This window comes from Schistocerca gregaria, chromosome 2 (assembly GCF_023897955.1).
Source record: "Schistocerca gregaria isolate iqSchGreg1 chromosome 2, iqSchGreg1.2, whole genome shotgun sequence".
Classification (NCBI taxonomy): Eukaryota; Metazoa; Arthropoda; class Insecta; order Orthoptera; family Acrididae; genus Schistocerca; species Schistocerca gregaria.
In genome coordinates, this window is record NC_064921.1 from 380,036,702 (window position 1) to 380,057,424 (window position 20,723).

The following is a 20,723-nucleotide window of genomic DNA, read 5'->3' on the forward strand; positions in this document are numbered from 1 at the left end:
AGAAGTGTTTACCCAGGGGTTGCAGTAGGCTAGGCTAGGCTAGCCAGTGTCTACTCAAGAGTTTGATCACAACAGACCTCACCCTGTGTATTGTGCCAAGTGCTTAGACGTTAACTATCTGCACCAGCTGCGTGATGAGTTCTAACTGCGCTTGTCTTTACACGAGTTCAGATTCTTTGCTAGACAACTTGCACAGTCAGTTCATTTCCCTCTCACACAGCTGTGATACCTGGCTATTATCGAGCCACCGTCAGTCAATGAATTATTCACGATAACCATATAGTGAAGTTGCATTATCACACCTGAGTAGATACTAAACTTGTAAATCCAAATTCTGAGTACATTTCCCACACATTCCAGAGGTCAGACCCTGTATTCACAATCTTCCTTCCCTCGTTCCTCTCAGTATATTGCTAGTTCATGTTTAACTACTACTACTATTACACCCTCCCCCTTCATTCGTTACTGTTTTTCTTGCCTTTCTTTTTGATTACACTTTTAAAAGCGAGTTTGAGCATGTTCTATGTTTCTGATAGAAGCTAGTATTTAGCAAAAATCTATAGGTGGGAAATACTATAATGTTTTAAGTGTAGTGGGTGCACACTGGCCATAAAGAAATTTGCAGCACTGAAAAACAAACAAATTTTATTAAACTAATTGTCTGTTGATGGGATGTCAGGAATTATTTACAGGAGAATTCTTGTCCTTAAGGTTTAAGTTCCTGGAGATGATTCTTTTATCAATGAGTATCAATGGACTACCTCAGTTCCAGTATGATGAAACATACCTGTGGGATGGAACTGTACAAACTCCAAGTCTTGATTCTGCAACCCAGCACGGGACACCATAGCTGTACCATCCCCTGTGCATGTGTGTGCTGATGTGCACGAAAAATATGCACGTCCATATCCTCCAGTTGCAAGTATCTAAAACAGAATTCGAAAATATAACTCACAAATCTACAAATATATGTTTATTTTCTTTAAAATATGGCATTTTGGGGAACCCAATACACCTAACTGTAATCGAACAAAAAGAAAAAAATGGAGGCAGGGGGTGGGGATGGAGGAGGAGGAGGAGGAGGAGGAGTGAGATGGACTGTTTCCAGAATGAGATTTTCACTCTGCAGTGGAGTGTACACTGGTATGAAACTTCCTGGCAGATTAAAACTGTGTGCCGGACCGAGACTCGAACTTGGGACCTTTGCCTTTCACGAGCAAGTGCTCTACCAACTGAGCTACCCAAGCACAACTCACGCCACGTCCTCACAGCTTTACTTCTGCCAGTACCTCGCCTACCTTCGCAGGAGAGCTTCTGTAAAGTTTGGAAGGTACAAAATTCTTAAAATTAGTTCTGAACATTTTACATGGACTTAACTTACTACACTACACAACATTCATTCCATTTCATACCATAAACACACCAGGGATTATCAGAAAGTAAGTTCCGAATGTGTAGAAACCAGGTTGATTTGGAGTGGTATGAACTTTTTGGAGGCAAACTTCTGACTTTACACTACTTCTTACATTTAGGTAAAATGTTCATTTACCACATAATTTTATATACATGTCTGCATGCTATAGTGGTTAATACCACTAGTGAAGATGTGTCAACTATGTTTCATTGTTAACAATCTCAGATTTTTTAAAGACATGACAGTCTTTTAAAAGTCCATTCATCTTTAGGAGGTCAACTGATTACATACATACATTTCAGTAAGGACACCTGTCATATGTTGCCAACACAATGTAAAATTTATTGCTGTAGGCAAGTTTTTTTCTTCATTATCTTATTGGTTTCAGTCTGAGGGCTGATCTGATTCAGCTCTCCATGATAGTCTATCCTCTGCAAGTCTCTCCAGCTCTGTGTAATTATGGAAACCCACATCCATTGGAACTGAGTACTGTATTCAAGCATTGTATACCTGCACTTCCCTCCATTGCCATACTGACACTTTCTTGATGCCTCAGGATGTGTCCAGTCAGCTGACTCCTCCTTTTAGTCAGGTTGTGCCAGTAATTTCTTTCTCCCAATTCTATTTATTATTACTTCATTAGTTATTCCACCTATCCATTTAATCTTCACCATTTTTCTCAAGTACCACAGTTCAAAAGTTTTTTATTTTTTTATTTTGTTCTTAACTGAACTATTTATAGTATATGTTTCATTTCTGTATAAGGTAACAGTCCACACAAATATCTTAAAGAGGTCTTCTAGCAATTAAATTAATATCCATTGTTAAACAATTTCTATTTTCCAGAAACATTTTTGGTGCTCTTGCTACTATGCATTTTATATTTGCTCTACTTCTGCCACCATCAGTTATTTTCCTACCCAAATAGAAACACGTCTGCTACTTTTAGGGTTTTATTTCATAATCCAATTCCCTCAGCATCACCTGATTTAATTCAACAACATTCCATTTACTTTCATTTTACTTGTGTTGATATTCATCTTGAAATATCTTTTCGAGACACTATTTAAGCCATTCAACAACTTCCCAGTCTCTTGCCATTTCTCACAGAACTACTGTGTCATCTTCTATTTCTCCCATCTGAAATTTAATTTTCTTCTCACCTTCAATCTTTGTTTCCTTCACAGCCTGCTCATTGTACAGATTGAATAATATTGTGGATAGGCCAGAATCCTATATTACTACCAACTCAACAACTGCCTTTCTTTTTCCTCACCCTAAGTCATAGGGTCAGTATTACTCCTGTATTCTTACATTTTACTGGACATCTGAAGAAAATTGAGTATTTTTTTGCAAACTGATAACATGGTAATATTTACATGTCAGCACCTACTGTTTTTGGAATGGGAATTAGTGCATATTTCTTCCGAGGGCATTTTTCTTATCTCTTATCTTTCACACAGGTGGAGTTTCCTCATGACTGACTGTTCCAAGGATCAAGCGTTCTGTGACTGTCACCTTCCCAACACCACAGTTTAGATTCAAAACCTGGGCCATTCCCTAGGTTTGTTAAGAATTTAGAAAAAAACATATTGGACATCTGTTCCTTCATGATACATTGGATACAATGAGAGTGAGAGTGTGCAAGTTAAGTTCTAGAACATAGCATCCAACTTATGGGTAACAGAAAGGTAGAAGAGGACCTACACCTACTGCCAAGAATGCAATGTGTAACAACCTATGCATACACATACAATGTTATATCATGTTACAGGCCCCACTGACAGAAGCATGCCAGCACACTGATGTATTCACATTACCTTTCATGATACTCTGTGTGTGTGTGTGTGTGTGTGTGTGTGTGTGTGTGTGTGTGTGTGTGTGTGTGTGTGTGTAAAAAATGAAAGAACATAAATTTTGTTAACCTTAAAAATTTACTACAGTACAAGCAAGTGAGACACTTCAGGCAGCATTTACAACAAAAATTAATTTTCACAATGATGCAAAGAGGTTACGTATGCAGCCCAAATTGTTAGTTCCATGTATGTAAATACAAACATAAAAAACAAAATATAATCAGCCTGTTCTCTGTAAATTATGGATCCCTCCAGAAACAGAACAGTACCATGTGTTTATGTGGGTTGCTGTTTCAAGTTTTGTGTAAGCAATATTTCAATGTATGTAGCAAACCTAGTCATAAAGATGTTCAAAATTTGATAATAAAAGAATTAAATTAAGGAATGTCATACGATACATGATGCGTTGGTGAACACTGTCCAGCCATTTCATGTGAAGTTGAAAAATATGTATATAAGCATGCACTGATTGCTTCAGTTAAGATATTGCATGTTACACAGGACTTGCTATCAACAAGTAACATGTTCACTAACCGTGTTCTTTGCTCTGAAACGATGTATTGATCCATCCTCTAAGCAGAGAGCAATAACTCCCACACACGCATCACCATCCATCAAAAGGTCCAGAGCAAAATACTCAACAAAATAATTGCAATCATATTTAAGAGACTGGCCATAAAGTGTATGCAACAAGGAGTGCCCTGTGCGGTCTGCAACACAGCAACATCGATGAGCTTGTCCTCCTTTTCCAAATTTGAGAGACTGGCCTCCAAATGCTCGCTGATAAATGCGGCCTTCAGCTGTCCTACTGAATGGCATACCTGTAAAGTATGAACAAATATCACCACCATCCACTACCACCACCACATGTAACCTATATTGGTGCAATTGCATTTCAGGTTCCAATTGTTGATGACATACTGTTCTACAAAGAAAATTCAGTAGGTTAGTGAGTTGTCACAATAGCAAGGTAATTCGTTATGTTTAATAATATTGTATAAATGAAGGGCAACATTAACTTTTTCTTATCAAAAGAAGTGTTATAACCACTGCTGTAACCCATCCTATTTTCCTTTCAAAATATGTTCTCTATTGTGAAACAAATGACTACCACTGCTGTATGAGTTGTACTTGTTTAAATTTTATCATTCACCAATACAATCATACATGTATGTATGATTCTGAGCAAAGAAATTTTAATTAAAATTCACTTTCGTGTTAAAAAGTATTTATTGCAAGTGGGACATTATATTTTTGCTTCTCAGATGCCAAATGGTAAACATCTTGCCCAAAAGTAAAATACTTTAATAATGAACATGACCCAATATCTTAGAATTTTAAAGTATTGGCAGAAAGGATTTAATCTCTCAGTAATATCCAACATTATGTCTTTTAACAGATCCCTTCCCTTGGGAAAAAAATAATTACTTTATGGATACTAACATAGTGAATAAAGAAGCGAAAATAAATGAAAAATGAACTACAGAGGGTTGAACTAATTATTAACACTATTAGAAATGTTTTTATCGATCTACCCAGAAATTTCAAATCTGGCTCAATCGATGAACAGGTGATTCCTTTTCCCAGCAGAGTTTAACTTTAAAAAATTTATCTAAAATAAATCTATGCCTGTAGACTTGAAAATTTTGTGATTACAGCAACTTGAGGCTCTGATATATACCTAGGTGCTACAACAAACCTGGATGATTTTTTTGGCTATCCTAGACTTTAGCTGAAGCTTTACTGCCAACTTCCACATAGGAAAGACCTGAGATGCATGAACCAGAGAATGAAACTGATCCTGAGGTGTGTAAAAATCTAAATACTGCAATCCTCCTATTGTTATTTCCAATGACAAAAAAAGATGGTTATGATCATTTCTCAGACACTGATGATCCACCTTCCCTGCAAATGTGGAGGTTATGCCATGTAATAGTAGAACCAAAACTTTTTACAAAAATGGCAGCGTATATTTATGTCTTTTGAAGTGCGAACATTGTTTCCAGCAATTTCACACAAAGATATATGCTCTTAGTCTGCCAGGTTATTGCTAGTGAGTTTTCAATTTTCCAATGATTTTAACTAATTATTCAAATTTATATTCTAGTTTAAACATGAATCAATAAAATATTTGAAGCAGATTCACTCACACAACTAATATTACCTTGTTGCTGTGGTCTTCAGTCTGAAGACTGGTTTGATGTTCCATGCTACTCTATCCTGTGTAAGCCTCATCTCCGAATGACTAGTGAAACTACATACATCCTTCTGAATCTGTTTACTATATTCCTCTCTTATGTCTCCCTCTACGATCCACCCAACCCACACACACAAAAACAAACTTCCCTCCAATACTAAATTGGTCATCTATTGATATCTCAGAATGCGTCCTATCAGGCAATCCCTTCTTCTAGCCAGGTTGTTTCACAAATTTCTTGTATCTCCATTACTATTCAGTACCTCCTAATTTGTTACATGATCTGCCCATCTAATTTTCAGCATTATTCTGTAGCACCCTATTTCAAAAGCTTCCTATTCTACTGATGTCTAAACTTTTTATCATCTATGTTTCACTTCCATACATAGCAACAATCCATACAAATACCTTCGGAAAAGACTTCGTAACACTTAAAATATATTCAATGTTAGCAAATTTCTCTTTTTCATAAATGCTTTTCTTGGCATTTGCCAGTCTATATTTTATATCCTCCTTACTTTGGCCATCATCAGTTATTTTGCTGCCCAAGTAGCAAAAATCACCTACTTGGAATTTTATTATGCGTCCCATTTACTAATCTAATTCCCTAGCATCCCCTGATTTAATTCGACTATATTCCTTAGCCATGTTTTGCATCATTGACGTTCATCTTGCACTCACCTTTCAAGACACTATCCATGTTGTTCAACTGCTCCTCCAAGTCATTTGCTCTCTGACAGAATTACAATGTCATCAACAAAGCTCAAAGTTTTTTTTCTTTCTTCTCCTTGAATTTCAATTCCTAATCCAATATTTTCTTTGGTTCTTTTTTCTGCTTGTTCAATGTACAGATGGAATAGCATCAAAGATAGTCTGCAACCCTGTCTCAACCCTTCTCAACCACTGATTCCCTTTGATGCCCCTCGACTCTTATAAATACCACCTGGTTTCTGTCCACGTTGTAAATAGCATTCGCTCCATTCAGTATTTCAAAGAGATTATCCAAGTCAATACTGTTAAAAGTTTTATCTAAGTCTAACGCACTATAAATATACATTTGTCTTTCCTTAACATATCTTTTAAGAAAAGCCAGTGTCAGTATTGCGTTGTGTGTTCCTACATTTCTCTGGAATCCCCCAGGTCTACAGAATCTGTAGTATTTTGTAACCAAGACTTATTAAAATGATAGTTCAGTAATTTTCACATCAGTCAGCAACTGCTTTCTTTGGAATTGGAATTCTTCTTAAAGTCAGAGGGTATTTTACCTGTCTCATACATCTTGCATACCCCAAAGGCTACCGTAGTTCTGATGGGAGGTCATCTGCTCCTGGAGCTTCCTTGCAACTTAGGTCTCTTAGTGCTCTGTCAAATGTTCCCCACATTTTCATATCTCCCATCTCATCTACATCCTCTTCCATTTCCGTAATATTACCTTCAAGTACATCTCCTTCATACAGACCCTCTATATACTCCTTCCACCTTTGCCTTCTTTGCTTACGACTAGTTTTCTGTCTGAGCTGTTGACCTTCGTACAGTTGTTTCTCTTTCCTCCAAGGGCCTCTAATTTTCCTGTAGGTGGTATCCATCTTTCCTCTAGTGAAGTATGTTTCTAAATCCTACAGTCTCTCTAGCATTCCCGCCTAGCCAGTTTGCACTTATTGCCAATTACATTTTTTTAAATATTTGTATTCCTTTTTGCCAGTTTTGTCTGGTGCATTTTAATATTTCCTCCTTTCATCAAGTTAATTCAATATCTCCTGTGTTATCCACAGGCCTTGTCCTTTTACCTATTTGATCCTCTGCTGCCTTCACAATTTCATCTCTCATAGCTATACATTCATCATCTACTGTATTCCTTTCCCCCATTTTAGCCGACCATTGCCTAATGCTCCCTCAAACTATCATCAACCTCTGGTTCTTTCAATTCATCCACATCTCATCTCTTTAATTTCCTACCCTTTTTGCAATATCTACAGTTTTAATGTACAGTTCATAACCAATAAATTGTTGTCAGACACCACAGCTTACAATTTAAAGTCTGGTTAAAAGATTTTTGTCTTACCATTATATAATCAAGCTTTCAATGTCTTCGGCTCTACCACATATAATACCTACTTTCATGATTCTTACCCCGTTAAATTGTTACTAATGATTTATTAATGAATGGTAATTATAACTTTAACTAATTACTTAAATTTGTATTCAAATATACACAAAAATGAGAAATAAATTATGTAATTATACTTGGACCAGATAAATATGCACTTTGTTAGTCACAGCCCTATGTACTTGTGAAGCATATTGCACATACTTTAAAAATAAACCCCGAGCTGCAGCATCACTTGGGTCCTTATTTGTAATGTTAATGAAAAACTTATCTTTTAGGACTGTCCTCACTGTAGGCCATAAATCAAATTAAAACTAGAAGTTCATGGGAAAAAAATCATCACGGCTGAAAGGGGTTAAGGATAATTCCTTTGTAGATAATTATGTCTGGCAGCCAATATCAGAAAACAACCAAATCATAACAATTCACCGGAAATGGCATTTTGTAATTAACACATTCCAAGATAATGTAGAGTACGACCACTTGTGATGGAGTTGCTGGGATTACACATGCACTGCTACCTGTAAGGATGACATATTTATCAGAGTTGAAGAATCTGTCAAATGTAATTCTTTGGGCAATTTAATAGAGTAGGTACATGTGATGATCTGTGAAAAGATGTTTCCTTTGAAATCAAAAGTGATGTAGTATGTTATTAACTCAGTCGTTTTATTGAAGACAGAAACCAAATTAATCATTGAAAACTTCTCAATTTACACAACAGCATGATAGTCAAATAAGAATTTGAGGGTAAGAACTTCCTTTGCTTGGTAGCCCACAAAGACAGCTAATTATTGAGCAATATGCCTCCATCCTTGCTACCTTCCCTGTTTTCCTTTGGGTTGTGAGTAACTAAATCCACTTTTCCTTCTTCCCTTTCTTTCTCCTCTCTCCTCCCTGATGAAGGAACATTTATTCCGAAAGCTAGAAACTTAAATTTTCGGTTGTTTTTTGTGTTTCTATCTGCTGTACTGAATTGTCAACAATCTCTCTCATGAGATAATGAACTAAGAATATGTCTTTAATGGTTGTAATAAAAGTTATTTTTCTACACAGACAATGTATATAAAGACAATCTCTTAGATTTCTCATTGTGAGCTACAGAAATCTTTCTCCTATCCATGCCTTTGTCATTTCACTACATATCCACTCCAATCAGGGGCTCAGGACTTACACTTTTATCTACAATAAAATTAACATTTGCAGAGGAAAAGAAAGAAAGAGAGAGAGAGAGAGAGAGAGAGAGAGAGAGAGAGAGAGAGAGCACAGTTCACTCATTTGCTATCACAGGTGAGAGTCACCTTTCGATCATACAAACTTGTGTTGTTGCTGTATATGTTAATTTTAATCTAAACATAAATCGGTCACTTAAGAGACACTGCAGTGAAAAAACAACTGCATGAAGGAAACGAAAACACTTTCAGTTCACAGTAATGAATTTAACTGAATCATTTTTGTATGTACACTACTTCATCTCAAAGAAACAGAGATTGTTGGATGGGTATAACCACAAGCATTGTGGATTACTTTAAACACAGTAAGCATGTTAATAGAAATGGAGTGGGATAACGAAAAATGGTACAGATTTCACTACATGGGAAAGCAGGATAACAGAGACAAATAACATTCATATTTGACATAGGTCAGACTCCCAACATAAAGGTCGACACCAGACTCTTAAGTCAGTAAGGAATATGCTCTCCTCGGGCATTAATACATACATTGCACCTGTTATTCATGATGGCTTCTGAGTTGTAAAGGAGTCCCTGGGGGTGATGTCCCACATCTCTCTCAAATTGGGTTTCAGTTCTTGCATTATTCATGGAGTGTTCATAAGAAACATGTCTGTCAAGAGTATCCCAGGGACGTTTTACAGAGTTTAGGTCTGGAGAGTGTGCAGCCCATTCCACACGCTCAGTGGTCCTGAGTGGGCAGGCACTGTCATCCATAAACAAAGTCAGAACCTGATACACCCCTAAAGAACACAGCATTCAGAATTATCTCCCTGGAACACTACTGTGTTGTAGCGGTACCTACTGCAGGGATATGTGAAGGTATTCGGCCACTATGTATAATGCATGTCCCCACCATAACACCTAGCCATACTAATGATGTTCATGAACATTCTGTGGTGTGCAATACATTTCTCTCTCTCCCCACACTACCAGGTGGCCACAATCACTTGCCACAGTGAAGCAGGTTTAGTCAGATAAGATCACTCTCTACCACTGTTGCTGATCCCAACCAACATGTTCCCTACACCAATGAACTCTTTCTCAATGATGGTGTGGTTGAAGTGGGATGGCATTTAATAGACTTCAGAGCACACAAACAAGCCTCATTTAATTGAAATGAAATGGTTCTGGCAGAGATACTTGTACCGGTAGTGGCTGCAATGTCTGCAGTGATCTGCCTTTGAGTGAGATATCTGTTCCTTTATGCCAATAGCACTATGTATCGATCCTATTGTGCTGTGAGGGTCCATCTACAACAACCGGCATGCTTCCGCATAGCAGTTCCACCTTCACCAACCTTCTTACAATTTTGTCACGACACTTTTGGAGACACCCATTACCGAGGCCACAGTAGTGACACTTTGACCAGCTTCAAGCCACCCCCCTTGCCCACAATTGTAATCAAGCAAATGATGTCTTGCAGACATGCTGCTTACCACATGTAATGTTGCACTAATTGGTTCCACAACAACCTTAGTCAAACACCATACTGCATCAACTGTTGAATGTATCCAAAGCATGACAGGCTTCGCTGCAGTTAACACATCCCACCTTCAAAATTTTCTTTTCTATCACTAGTCAGGCATTTCATAGCAGTTGCTGGTTGTTCCACGGCAAACAGCAGTTATTCCTTAGTAAATGTCAGATGTTCAGTGCAATGTTCTGTGACGTGTACCAGTTAGCTACAAAAAGAAATTTTCAGTTGCTGTTGTTTATGAAAATTTTTACATTTTTATGTGCTGCAGTCTGCTGACAGAATGACCACGAAATTGTTTTGTAGCAGCTGACTCCGTTACCAGTTTGTCTTTTGTGCTGACAGATGTCATTCTACAAAAACCAAGTCATACGAAATGACATCCACTTCCTCTCCTTAACAGATGTACATACAGGATGTATACATGGACAAGAAAAAAGAAGTCCCAGATTTCCCAGTTGAAAACACACTTTATCCTGGGTGAAAATACACTTTTTCCGTGTTACAAGACTGTATACTTTTCCTCGGCACTGTACAACTTATCAATCCTTAGAATGTTTATGGTTTTCTACACAGACGTAGAATTTGCCGGCACTTTAGAAAACAAAACCCAAGGGGGGAAAAAAACACGTTTTGGAAAGATCTTTGATGTGCAGAACATGTACGCCGCATTTCTTTGTTTTACGGAGGTATAAATTTGAATTCCACCAAACACTACATGTTGCTTCCTGAAGCAATGAAATCGAGATTGCGATGCACTTTTGTAAGCCAGTCATAGCTCATGTCACGTGATCTCGGCAGCTGATGACAGCACTGGACATACAGTGTAGTCAACCAATAGCAACATCACTTAAGTAGTGCGAACACACAAAAAGAAAAGTTAATGGTTTAAATTAATATACGTAGTTTTGCTAGAAGAAAAACAAAGCTTTCACAAATAATATTGATCTGTAAGATTAATAAGCTGCAAGAGAAGCTAAGCTTCCACATATAATGCTGATCATCTTGCACGTGTTACACTAAGACACATCACACAACTGTGTCAGTAAAATTTTTAATAACAACGTAAATGTCGTATCTTCTGGGCTCGAAATTATTCAAGATGGTCGTCCTCAATGAGGAGATTTTTAAATGAGAGTGTAACACTCAGGTTTAAGAAATTCATTGTACATTCTCACACACAGTTCATCTTGCATAAAAGGAAATTTACCTTGAAAGTAACACTTTTCAAACCAACATTCGCAATATTTTCCCATGACCTGTTAGAAATTGGTTTGTTTCAGCAGTTGCCAGAGAGCACCAGATAACAGGCGTCACTGCTCCTACATAGCTACGATGGCGCAGGAAGCCCGCATGTTCGTAAGTGTAAAATATTAAAAGACCTTGCATTATGTCATAAAAGAAACAAGACATCAAATAATACTTCAGAAGCATCGGAATTTCGTGAACTATACTAAAATGTACAATTTGGCTTTATGCACAATCCTATGTCCAGATTTGAATGCTAATTTTGCTTGAGTACCAGTACTGTATCATCTCATGTTTGGTTCTTTATTATGGCATAATGCCATACGAGCTAGAAGATGGAAAACATGCACTTGAAATGCAGCAAACAGTTGAAACTAGCCAACAGTGTGAAATTAAACACTTTGTTTCAAATAAATTGACTGCCTCAGTGCAAAATATTGATAAAACCCAAATCTCTTTAGCAAACCAACAAAAATAACTATTGTTCTGCAAGGTGATTAATGCTTGACTGTCAGAAAGGTGGAAATAAAACCTGAAACTAACAACATATTTTAGCCTTCCGTAATTATGCGAACGAATTTTAATTCTATTCGTAGCTCCTGGCCACAGAAAACCGTTTTGTTTTCATTTAATGTGAGAGCAATAAACGAAGAGGAAACAGCAAAATCACTAAACGTAAACACAGGTCATGTGGAGACTACCCACCTCCCCACTACAACTCAGACTGCTCTGTGCATCAGCCCTGGATCTACAATATTTCCGAACCGGAGCAATTTAGATAGTGGCGCCCAGCCACACATCTATAGCCAGAAGCAGGAGAAGGTACTACACATAGGTGACTCAACTGCACATGCGCAAGAGCCTGCCCGCAACTGCTCAAATGAATCCAATGTGAACAGCTGTCATGTCACGCTCATCGGAGACAATTTGTTGTTAGGAAGCACTGCATATTCTTCCTAAGGCCTTTGAGAAATTTGGTTGGCAGACGCTTGTATGTACACTGTGTTTTGTTGTTGTATATGGCGCGTTTCCTTTGAGACTTAAGTTTTATTTTTGTTTTTTTCCCTGCCGGTTCATGTTTTTTGCTGCAGCATTATTCTGCAGAAGTGGGATACAGTAATACCCTTCGTTAGAGTATTGGTTCTTATCGGTCAAAATCACAAAAATTTAACCTTTTAACTAAAACAAGGAAAAGTTCCTGGAATTCTAAAAAATCTCAAGTTTTTCCCGGACGAAAAAATTCCCGCGTTTTTCCCAGATCTCCCGGGTCGTATACACCCTGACCTTACTGTGTTTTGTATTTACAATTCAGAACACTTCCGTTACAGATCATTTACAGGCTTTTGTGTATAATCCAACAATACTTTTTCAAAGTCTAGCTAATGAATGCTGACTTCCCTGTATCGTTGTGTCAACACTATTGTTATGACCTTCTAAAGTCCATAACCTGTAGTGCATTTCTCGGTCAAGAAAGCGGGGGCATGGTGTAATTGACCAATTAGCAGTTGCCGCAACATGCCGAAAGACTGCTCTTGGTGCACTGACTTGCAGATACACGCACCAATCCAGAATCAGGCATATGCACAAAGAAAACAAATTTTGCACAAAGTATGTGGGTTGAAACAAATTATTTATGCAAAGAGAAAACACTTGCCAAGGTCATATGTTGATCAGAGGAAGACAGGGGCAACACTTACTGCCCCAAAGTGATACATTACAATATAGCAGAAAAATATTGTAGGAGAAGCAATCCTGAAATGGACATAGGAAACTGTGCAAAATGCATCCCCATGAAGTTTGAACATTAGGATTAGCAAGAATTAAAACACCTGTAAACTATAAGATAATACTGAAATAGTTCTGACAAAATACTAATCTCATAATTACATCAATTTTCAGCTTCATGTTAATTAAGCTATTGGTTTGATTCATCTGTAACTGTCCAATTTACCATCAAATATAAATTTTACTAGGATGTTATTACATTTTCCCTGACACAAATGAGTAAATTTAGATGAGTCAAAATATTTTTCTCCTTTTGAATGATAATCATGAATGATTTAAAACTTTATTTATCAGAAAGGAAAAGTAGGCTAGTCTCATTTTCAAACTTTCTATCCACAGTAAAAATAATTTGCAGGGGCATGTCAATTTTCTTTACTACTTCCAACACATATAGAATTGCAAATACAAACACATATTTAACCAGATTAGTACATCCTTAATTCTAAAAGGTTAAACATTTGTAACTAACCATAGTTCTCAAGCTCAATAACAGCCTTTGGTGCTTCTCTTGTCATGTAGTGAATGGCATCCTGGTCACCCAGCCAGTCAGACCCTTTTACTGTATCATACCTACAACATATACCACCACCATCACTGATTAAACAGTTGCAAAGCAGCAGATGTCTGATTTTATTTGGAGCCTTCAAATCCACTTCAGTTCTATAAAAATAGCTCCACTATATATAAGGACGATCAATAGTTCTAAAGGCACAATAAAAACCAATTTCTGTTAAATCTACTTTTCCTCATCAAGCACTTAATAATGTTACTTCATAACTAGTGTACGTTCTGACTTCCTTAAAATTTGTATTTTATATCATCCAATCCATTTGACATACCATTATTGCAAACATGTAGAATCTAACATGTATAATAAATACCTCAAGTTCAATATTATTCTATATTTTTAAAACTGTACACTAAATTCCCAATGAAATACCATTACATATGAATTCTGTGATAATGCTGTCTAATACTTCTCACCTTAACCTAAAGAAGTGAAACAATGATCTATCTTGAGAGATGCAAATGGCATTGATGAGTAAAATGCATTGTTTGAGAATAAAACAGAAAAGGGAACTGGCACTACTCTTGGATGAATGGCTGCAGGAAAATCTCTACAAATCATGCACCACCATGTAACTACATTGAAGGCTTCCAGAATCTACACTGCTCCATTACAAGGTATATGTACCTAGCAAGTGGGGTAGTATGAGAATAGTATCAGCTAAAATGCAATAATAGTTGCAAATACTTACAAAAACTAACCAAACTAAACATCTCAAAATTACAAACAATTTTGTGAAAAGCTGTCTCTACAAGATCAAGCTCATTTTTCTGATAGACAATTAGCTAAGAGGAATTATGTTGGTAGTATACAACTTTAAACTGGATCAGGTACACTTTAGTGAACACCATTATACGTAACTGCGGGAGCAACACATGTCAATGCCTTGCTGCCAAGTTGCCTAGTGCCAGGAGTACAGCAGTTGCCAATCACTTAGTTTTCTGCTTGTATGACCATCCTGCAGACATCCCACTGCCTATCTGAACACCAGATGTGGAAATATGGTAAAAAAATAAGTTCTTCAGCATACCCAGATACTGGATCAGTTGGCAGTCACCTTAGTGAATTTTCATTGTTATTACACTTACAATCAGATGTCAAAGAGGTACCATACACATGTATAACTGTGATGAAAAAGTTATTGGGGAGAAACACGATAGATGGCCACAAATTGGCACTGAAAATACACACTGACTAAAGATTGTGTTATCACTTGTAACAAGTAATTGACTAAACAAAAACTGCGTCAGTGAGGTAATGGAGGCACAAATATACTAAGTGTGTTACTCACATGAATGGAAAAAAAAAAAATTCTGAAGGCAACATTGGACTGCCAACTAAGAAAATATGCAACCCACAGGTTGTAGGATCATTTTTGCATGGACTTCTGTTGCATAATACAATAGGCTGACAATTGCAGTGATATACAGTAGATACTAGCCCCTACCGCCACTGCCATTTTTTCTTGTTTGTATGTTTGTCTGCTTTCACTTTTAGCTAGTGGTTGTAAACTTACAAAGCAGCCTCTCTTTAGCATGGGCTAGGGGAGGCTATGAAGTTGGGATCACCAATTTACTTCAAACTTTATACACCTTTACTAGGCTACTAAAACAACATAATGTGCACATAGTGAAATGGACTACTCTGGTAATTCCGAGAAAATTGCAAGAGAAGTTTTACTGATCTGTTATGTTACTGATGCATCTGTGCATAGGTGCCAGATGTTAAGTGTTGATGGTGGTCAAGGGAATTAGCATTCTAGCTTCATCAGACAAACGTGTATGAGGTGACGGTTTGACTCTTGCTCAAAACTTCATTTTTGTAGTACCAGTGTAAACCATGTTAGATTAAAAAAATTGCACCTCCACTATTTGTTCTTGCTACATTAGCAATGTATTGCTGCCATGCAGGGTAACTGCCAAATAAGGCTTGCCTCTGCCTGCAGCTCTAAGTGTTGAGGTGTAAATTAGTTCCGGGTACCTTTCCAGACTGCACGTTTAAGGAATTTTGCAATCACAACAGGCATACATTTTCAGGAAATGTCTTTGCATTTCTTCATTTACCTGTTGATGGTTATAAATATGTTTCTTCTAATAATCAAATTGGATTAATAATTGTAAATAGTCAAATAACATGCAATTCACTAAAACTTTCTGCAAATACATTTTTTTAAGTTGAAATACCTCTCAAATATGATATAAAATAAATAATGACTAGTGATGAAAAAATATTCATTAAAAATTAGTTCTAAGCAGGAGTCGAACTGTCACCTCCTACACGTTTGTCTTATTTAGCTCGCACACTAACCACTTGACCACCATGAACTAACATCCGGCACCTATCCACAGGTACATCAGTTACATAACAGATGATTAAAACTTCTCTTGCAATTTTCATGGAACTGTCAGAATAGGACACCTTACCACTTGCACATTATGTTGTTTTAATGGCCTATTAAATGTGTACAAACTGTAAAGTAAATCTGTGATCCCAATGTTAAGATATACTAATCAAAAATTCTGTGATACCTTCATGCAAAGGAATGGACTGAACACTTGCCAATCAGATACTACATTTCAGCATATTCTGGACATGAGGGGTTGAGGTACTTATCTACACACATACTCTGCAAGCCACCATACAGCACATTTCTAATCATCACTGTTACCCTACAGGCAATGTCTGCACCTGCTAAATTACCATCTGAGTTCACTAAACACCTCTGTAGTACTCCTGTATTAATTGAACCCACTGGTACCACATCTAGCAGCATGCCTCTGAATTGCTTTGGTGTCTTCCTTTAATTAGACCTGGCAAGGATCCCAAACACTTGAGAATGGATTTCACAGTGTTATGTAAACCAATCTCCTTTATAGGTGAGCTATGCTATACTATAATTCTTGCAATGAACTGAAATCAATCATATGCCTTCCCTACTATCTTTCTTACATGCTCATTCTATTTCATATGGCTTTGCAACATTACTCCTATATATTTAACTGACATGACTGTCAACCAGCACACCACAAATAATGTATTCAAACGTTACAGGAAAGTTTTTCCTACTTATCTACATTAACATGCATTTTTCTACATTTAAAGCACGCTGCCATTCATTAGATCACATAGAAACCTTGTCTACATTGTTCTGTATTCTTCCACAGTCACTCAATGACAATCTTTCCTAAACATTACAGAATCATCTGCAGTCACAGACCGCTGCTCATGCTAAGCTATTAGATCATTTATGTGCATAGAGAACAATAGTGGCTCTATCAGATTTCCCTGGGGCACTCCTGATGATACCCTTTTGTCTTTAACATCCACAGTCAAGAACAACTTAACAGGATGTATTACTTTATTAATAATCTGCAGTGGGGCAGTGCGTCAAATGCATCCTGGAAACCTAAGAATATGGAATCTGCCTGTTGTCCTTCATCAAATATCTACCTTAATGTTGACTACAGGTAATTAAATAACTGACTGTAGGTAAGTAAATGATGAGTGCTTTGATTATTTACTAGTGAGTTCTGGAGAACTTGGAGGTGGAGAGACAAGAAAAAGGAAGAGATGGAACTTCACTCCTAAGAGAGAATCAGATGAGTATTCTGCAAGTGCAAAGTTCCTTTCACTCATGAGAGAAATAGCAACAGTCTGCATGTAGCATAAACAACAAGTAGCCAACTGAAGGCTTCCTTGTCATATGAATTAGCAGTGCATAAGCATCTAAATTAAAGCACTTAAAGGAAATGCTGAACAAACTGAGTGAACTGAAGTATTTATAAATAGAAAAGTTATCTGCTATTGGATGCTCACATATGCCACTGCCAGTTGTCTTCCTCCATGTTTCCCAAGGCAGCATTGATACCACCTTGGGCAGCTACGGTATGTGAACGGGTGGGAAACAGTTTTGTAATGACAGCTGTCTTAAATCCTTCTGCGACCAGTCCAAATGCTGCCCTGAGCCCGGCACCTCCTGCTCCAACAACCACGGCATCATAAGTGTGGTCTACAACAGGGTATGATCCTGAAATCTGTAAAATACATAACATCAGATAGACTTGGTGTGAGTAACATAATTAGTATGGCGAATAACAATATACCCACTGTATGGTACAAAATGTAAAATACACTTGCTCCCAGTACTAAAAGATATATGCATAACACCTGCTGGTATCTTCGTTTCTTGAGTTTTGTACAGATGTTTTTATCAGTTGTTAGACGACATAGGAGAGGACTCAAATGAAACAAAATATCTTTTGTTGTTATCAAAAGTGTTATCGAATGTACAATTTCTCACATGCAAAATAGTTTTTAAGCTGCATGCTTTTAATTAACTCTTAAAATAGCTGGTATATTAACACAAAGCAATATGAGGTGCATCCAAGTTAACAGACTTCCAATTTTTCTTCGCATACACCAGTCACATGAAAATGTGAAACTTCTGTCACTTCTCCATGTAATCTCCCATGATTCCAGAGCCACTGAAAACATTTTTAGGATTCTGGTTAACCCATAGGAAAATTGCAGATGCATTAGCGGCACAAGCAGTGAGAGTGTGACCATGGAGTGTGTCATCATTGGGAACAGCCAGAAGTCACTGGGAGCTGGTCGTGTGTGTAGAGAGGATGAGAAATCCCTTCAAAGTTGTCACGAAGAAGTTGGAGCATCACATTAGCCTGATGCACTGATTTGATGGAAAGAACACATATACAGCTTCTTCCATAATTTTTTCATGCAATGCTGGAAGGAGCTCGTTCTTAAAAACATCTTAGTACGATGCACCAGTCACTGTAGTGCCCTCTGTAAGGTGATGCATAAGGATTACTGTTCCAGAATCATTTTTTCAGCATTGGTGTTTACCTGCAAATTTCTGGGGTCGTGAGTATGGCGGCTTCCATTGAGCTGACTGGTGCTTCATTTCAGGATTGAAAAATGGCACCCATGTCTCATTCATTGCCACAAATAAATGAAAGGAAAATACATCTACATCTAGATACATACACAGCAACCCACCGTACAGTCTGTGATAGAGGGTACCCTGTGCCACTAGTTGTTTCCTTTCCTGTTCAACTCACAAATAAAGTCAGGGAATAAATGACTGTCTATAGGTGTCCATACGAGCTCTAATTTCTTGTATCTTATCTCTGTGGTCCGTATGCAGAATATATTTTAGAGCAGTATAATCATTCTGCAGACAGTTTCAAATGCTCTTTTTTTAAATTTTGTCAAAAGTGTTTCTCGATAAGACTGTCGCCTTCCCTCCAGGGATTCCCATTTGGGTTCCTGAAGCATCTCCATAACACTTGCATATCATTTAAATGTACTGGTAACAAATCTAGCAGTCCACCTCTGAATTGCTTCAGCGTTTTCCTTTAATATGACCTGGTACACTCTAGCAGTACTGAAGAATAGATTACACTAGCATTTGCATGCGGTCTCCTTTACAGATGAACCTCTCTTTACCAAAACGGTCCCAATAAAACTAAGTCAACAATTAGCCTTCCATACCACAATCCTCACACAGTCATTTAATTTCATATTGCTTTGCAATGTTATGCCCCCATATTTAAATATTGTGAATGTGTCAAGCAGGACACTACTAATGCCGTATCTGTCCATTACAGGATTTTTTCCCCTGCTTGTCTCCATTAACTTACATTTTTCTTCATTTAAAGCTAGCTACCATTCATCACACAAACTAGAAATTTTGTCTAAATCATCTTGTATCCTCCTACAGACATTCAACTTCAACACCATTCCATACACTGCATCATTAGCAAACTACCACAGATTGTTGCCCGCCGTGTCCACCAGATCATATGGGTATACAGAAAATAATGGTGGTACTATCACACTTCCCTGGGGCACTCATGATGACACCCTTGACTCTGATTAATACTCACTATCAAGGACAACATAATGGGTTCTATTACTTAGGAAGTCTTTGAACCACTCGCATATTCGGGAACATACTCCATACTCTCGTACCTTTGTCAACAGTTGGCAGTGGGGCACTGTGTCAAATACTTTCCAGAAATCTAAGAACATGGCATCTGCTTGTCCCTTTTACCCACAGTTCACAGAATATCATGTGAAAAAACAGCAGAGATTTGCACAGATGATGCTTTCTAAAACAGTGCTGATTCATGCACATTAGATTCTTGGTCTCATTCATGCCATCATTATTTGTCAACACTGTCTGCCCCCCCCCCCCCCACACACACACACAGCCTTGTGATCACCCGTCAGCATCATGGCACCAACCAGTATGACATTTTTGTATTTTCAGGTCTTCATGCAGGATTGTAGGCACAGATGCCATGGAAATGCCAACTAATCAACATTTTCTGCAGAGCTTCTTTCTTGTTCTGTTGTCCATAATTAGTCTATTTTCGTACCTTCCTTTCAAGTCTTGACAAATCATCCTGCTTTAAAATTTGAAGTAAAGCTGACCTGTAGTTAGGTGTTCCAAGCCATTATTGCCACAGGAATCTTAATTCAGTTCATACAAATTTATATCACTGCTGGAAACTAGAGCCTTCGGAAATCATTCAAAGGCAAAGATTTTTTCCGAGTGCCTTTGTTGTGACTTCTGAAGTAGTTGACGTGTCAAATACATAAGGGACCTGTGACTGTGTGTGGCCACGAATATTAAACAGGATGCTTTTCAAAATAATCCAACATAATCCATGTGAATTCTTTCACATGTTTCTGTTGCTTTGGGCAAATTTTGAGAATCCTTTTTGGGATTTGATTTTGCCACTTGATAAAGTTCATGTTGTGAAACCATTTATTTAATTGCTTTGTCTATATTTGGCCATCAACACTATCTTCTT

At 37.5% G+C, this 20,723-nt stretch overlaps 1 protein-coding gene across 1 annotated transcript in view; it reads right to left on the minus strand.

The window, feature by feature from the left end:
- Positions 1 to 20,723, minus strand: part of LOC126320514 (succinate dehydrogenase [ubiquinone] flavoprotein subunit, mitochondrial) — an 86,444-nt gene that overhangs the window by 44,355 nt on the left and 21,366 nt on the right. The window contains exons 3-6 of the mRNA XM_049993998.1: positions 17,701 to 17,918; positions 13,786 to 13,886; positions 3,805 to 4,091; positions 788 to 926 (exon numbers count right to left, since the gene is read on the minus strand). Coding sequence (XP_049849955.1) covers positions 788 to 926; positions 3,805 to 4,091; positions 13,786 to 13,886; positions 17,701 to 17,918 — 745 coding nt within the window. The remainder of the gene's footprint in view (positions 1 to 787; positions 927 to 3,804; positions 4,092 to 13,785; positions 13,887 to 17,700; positions 17,919 to 20,723) is intronic.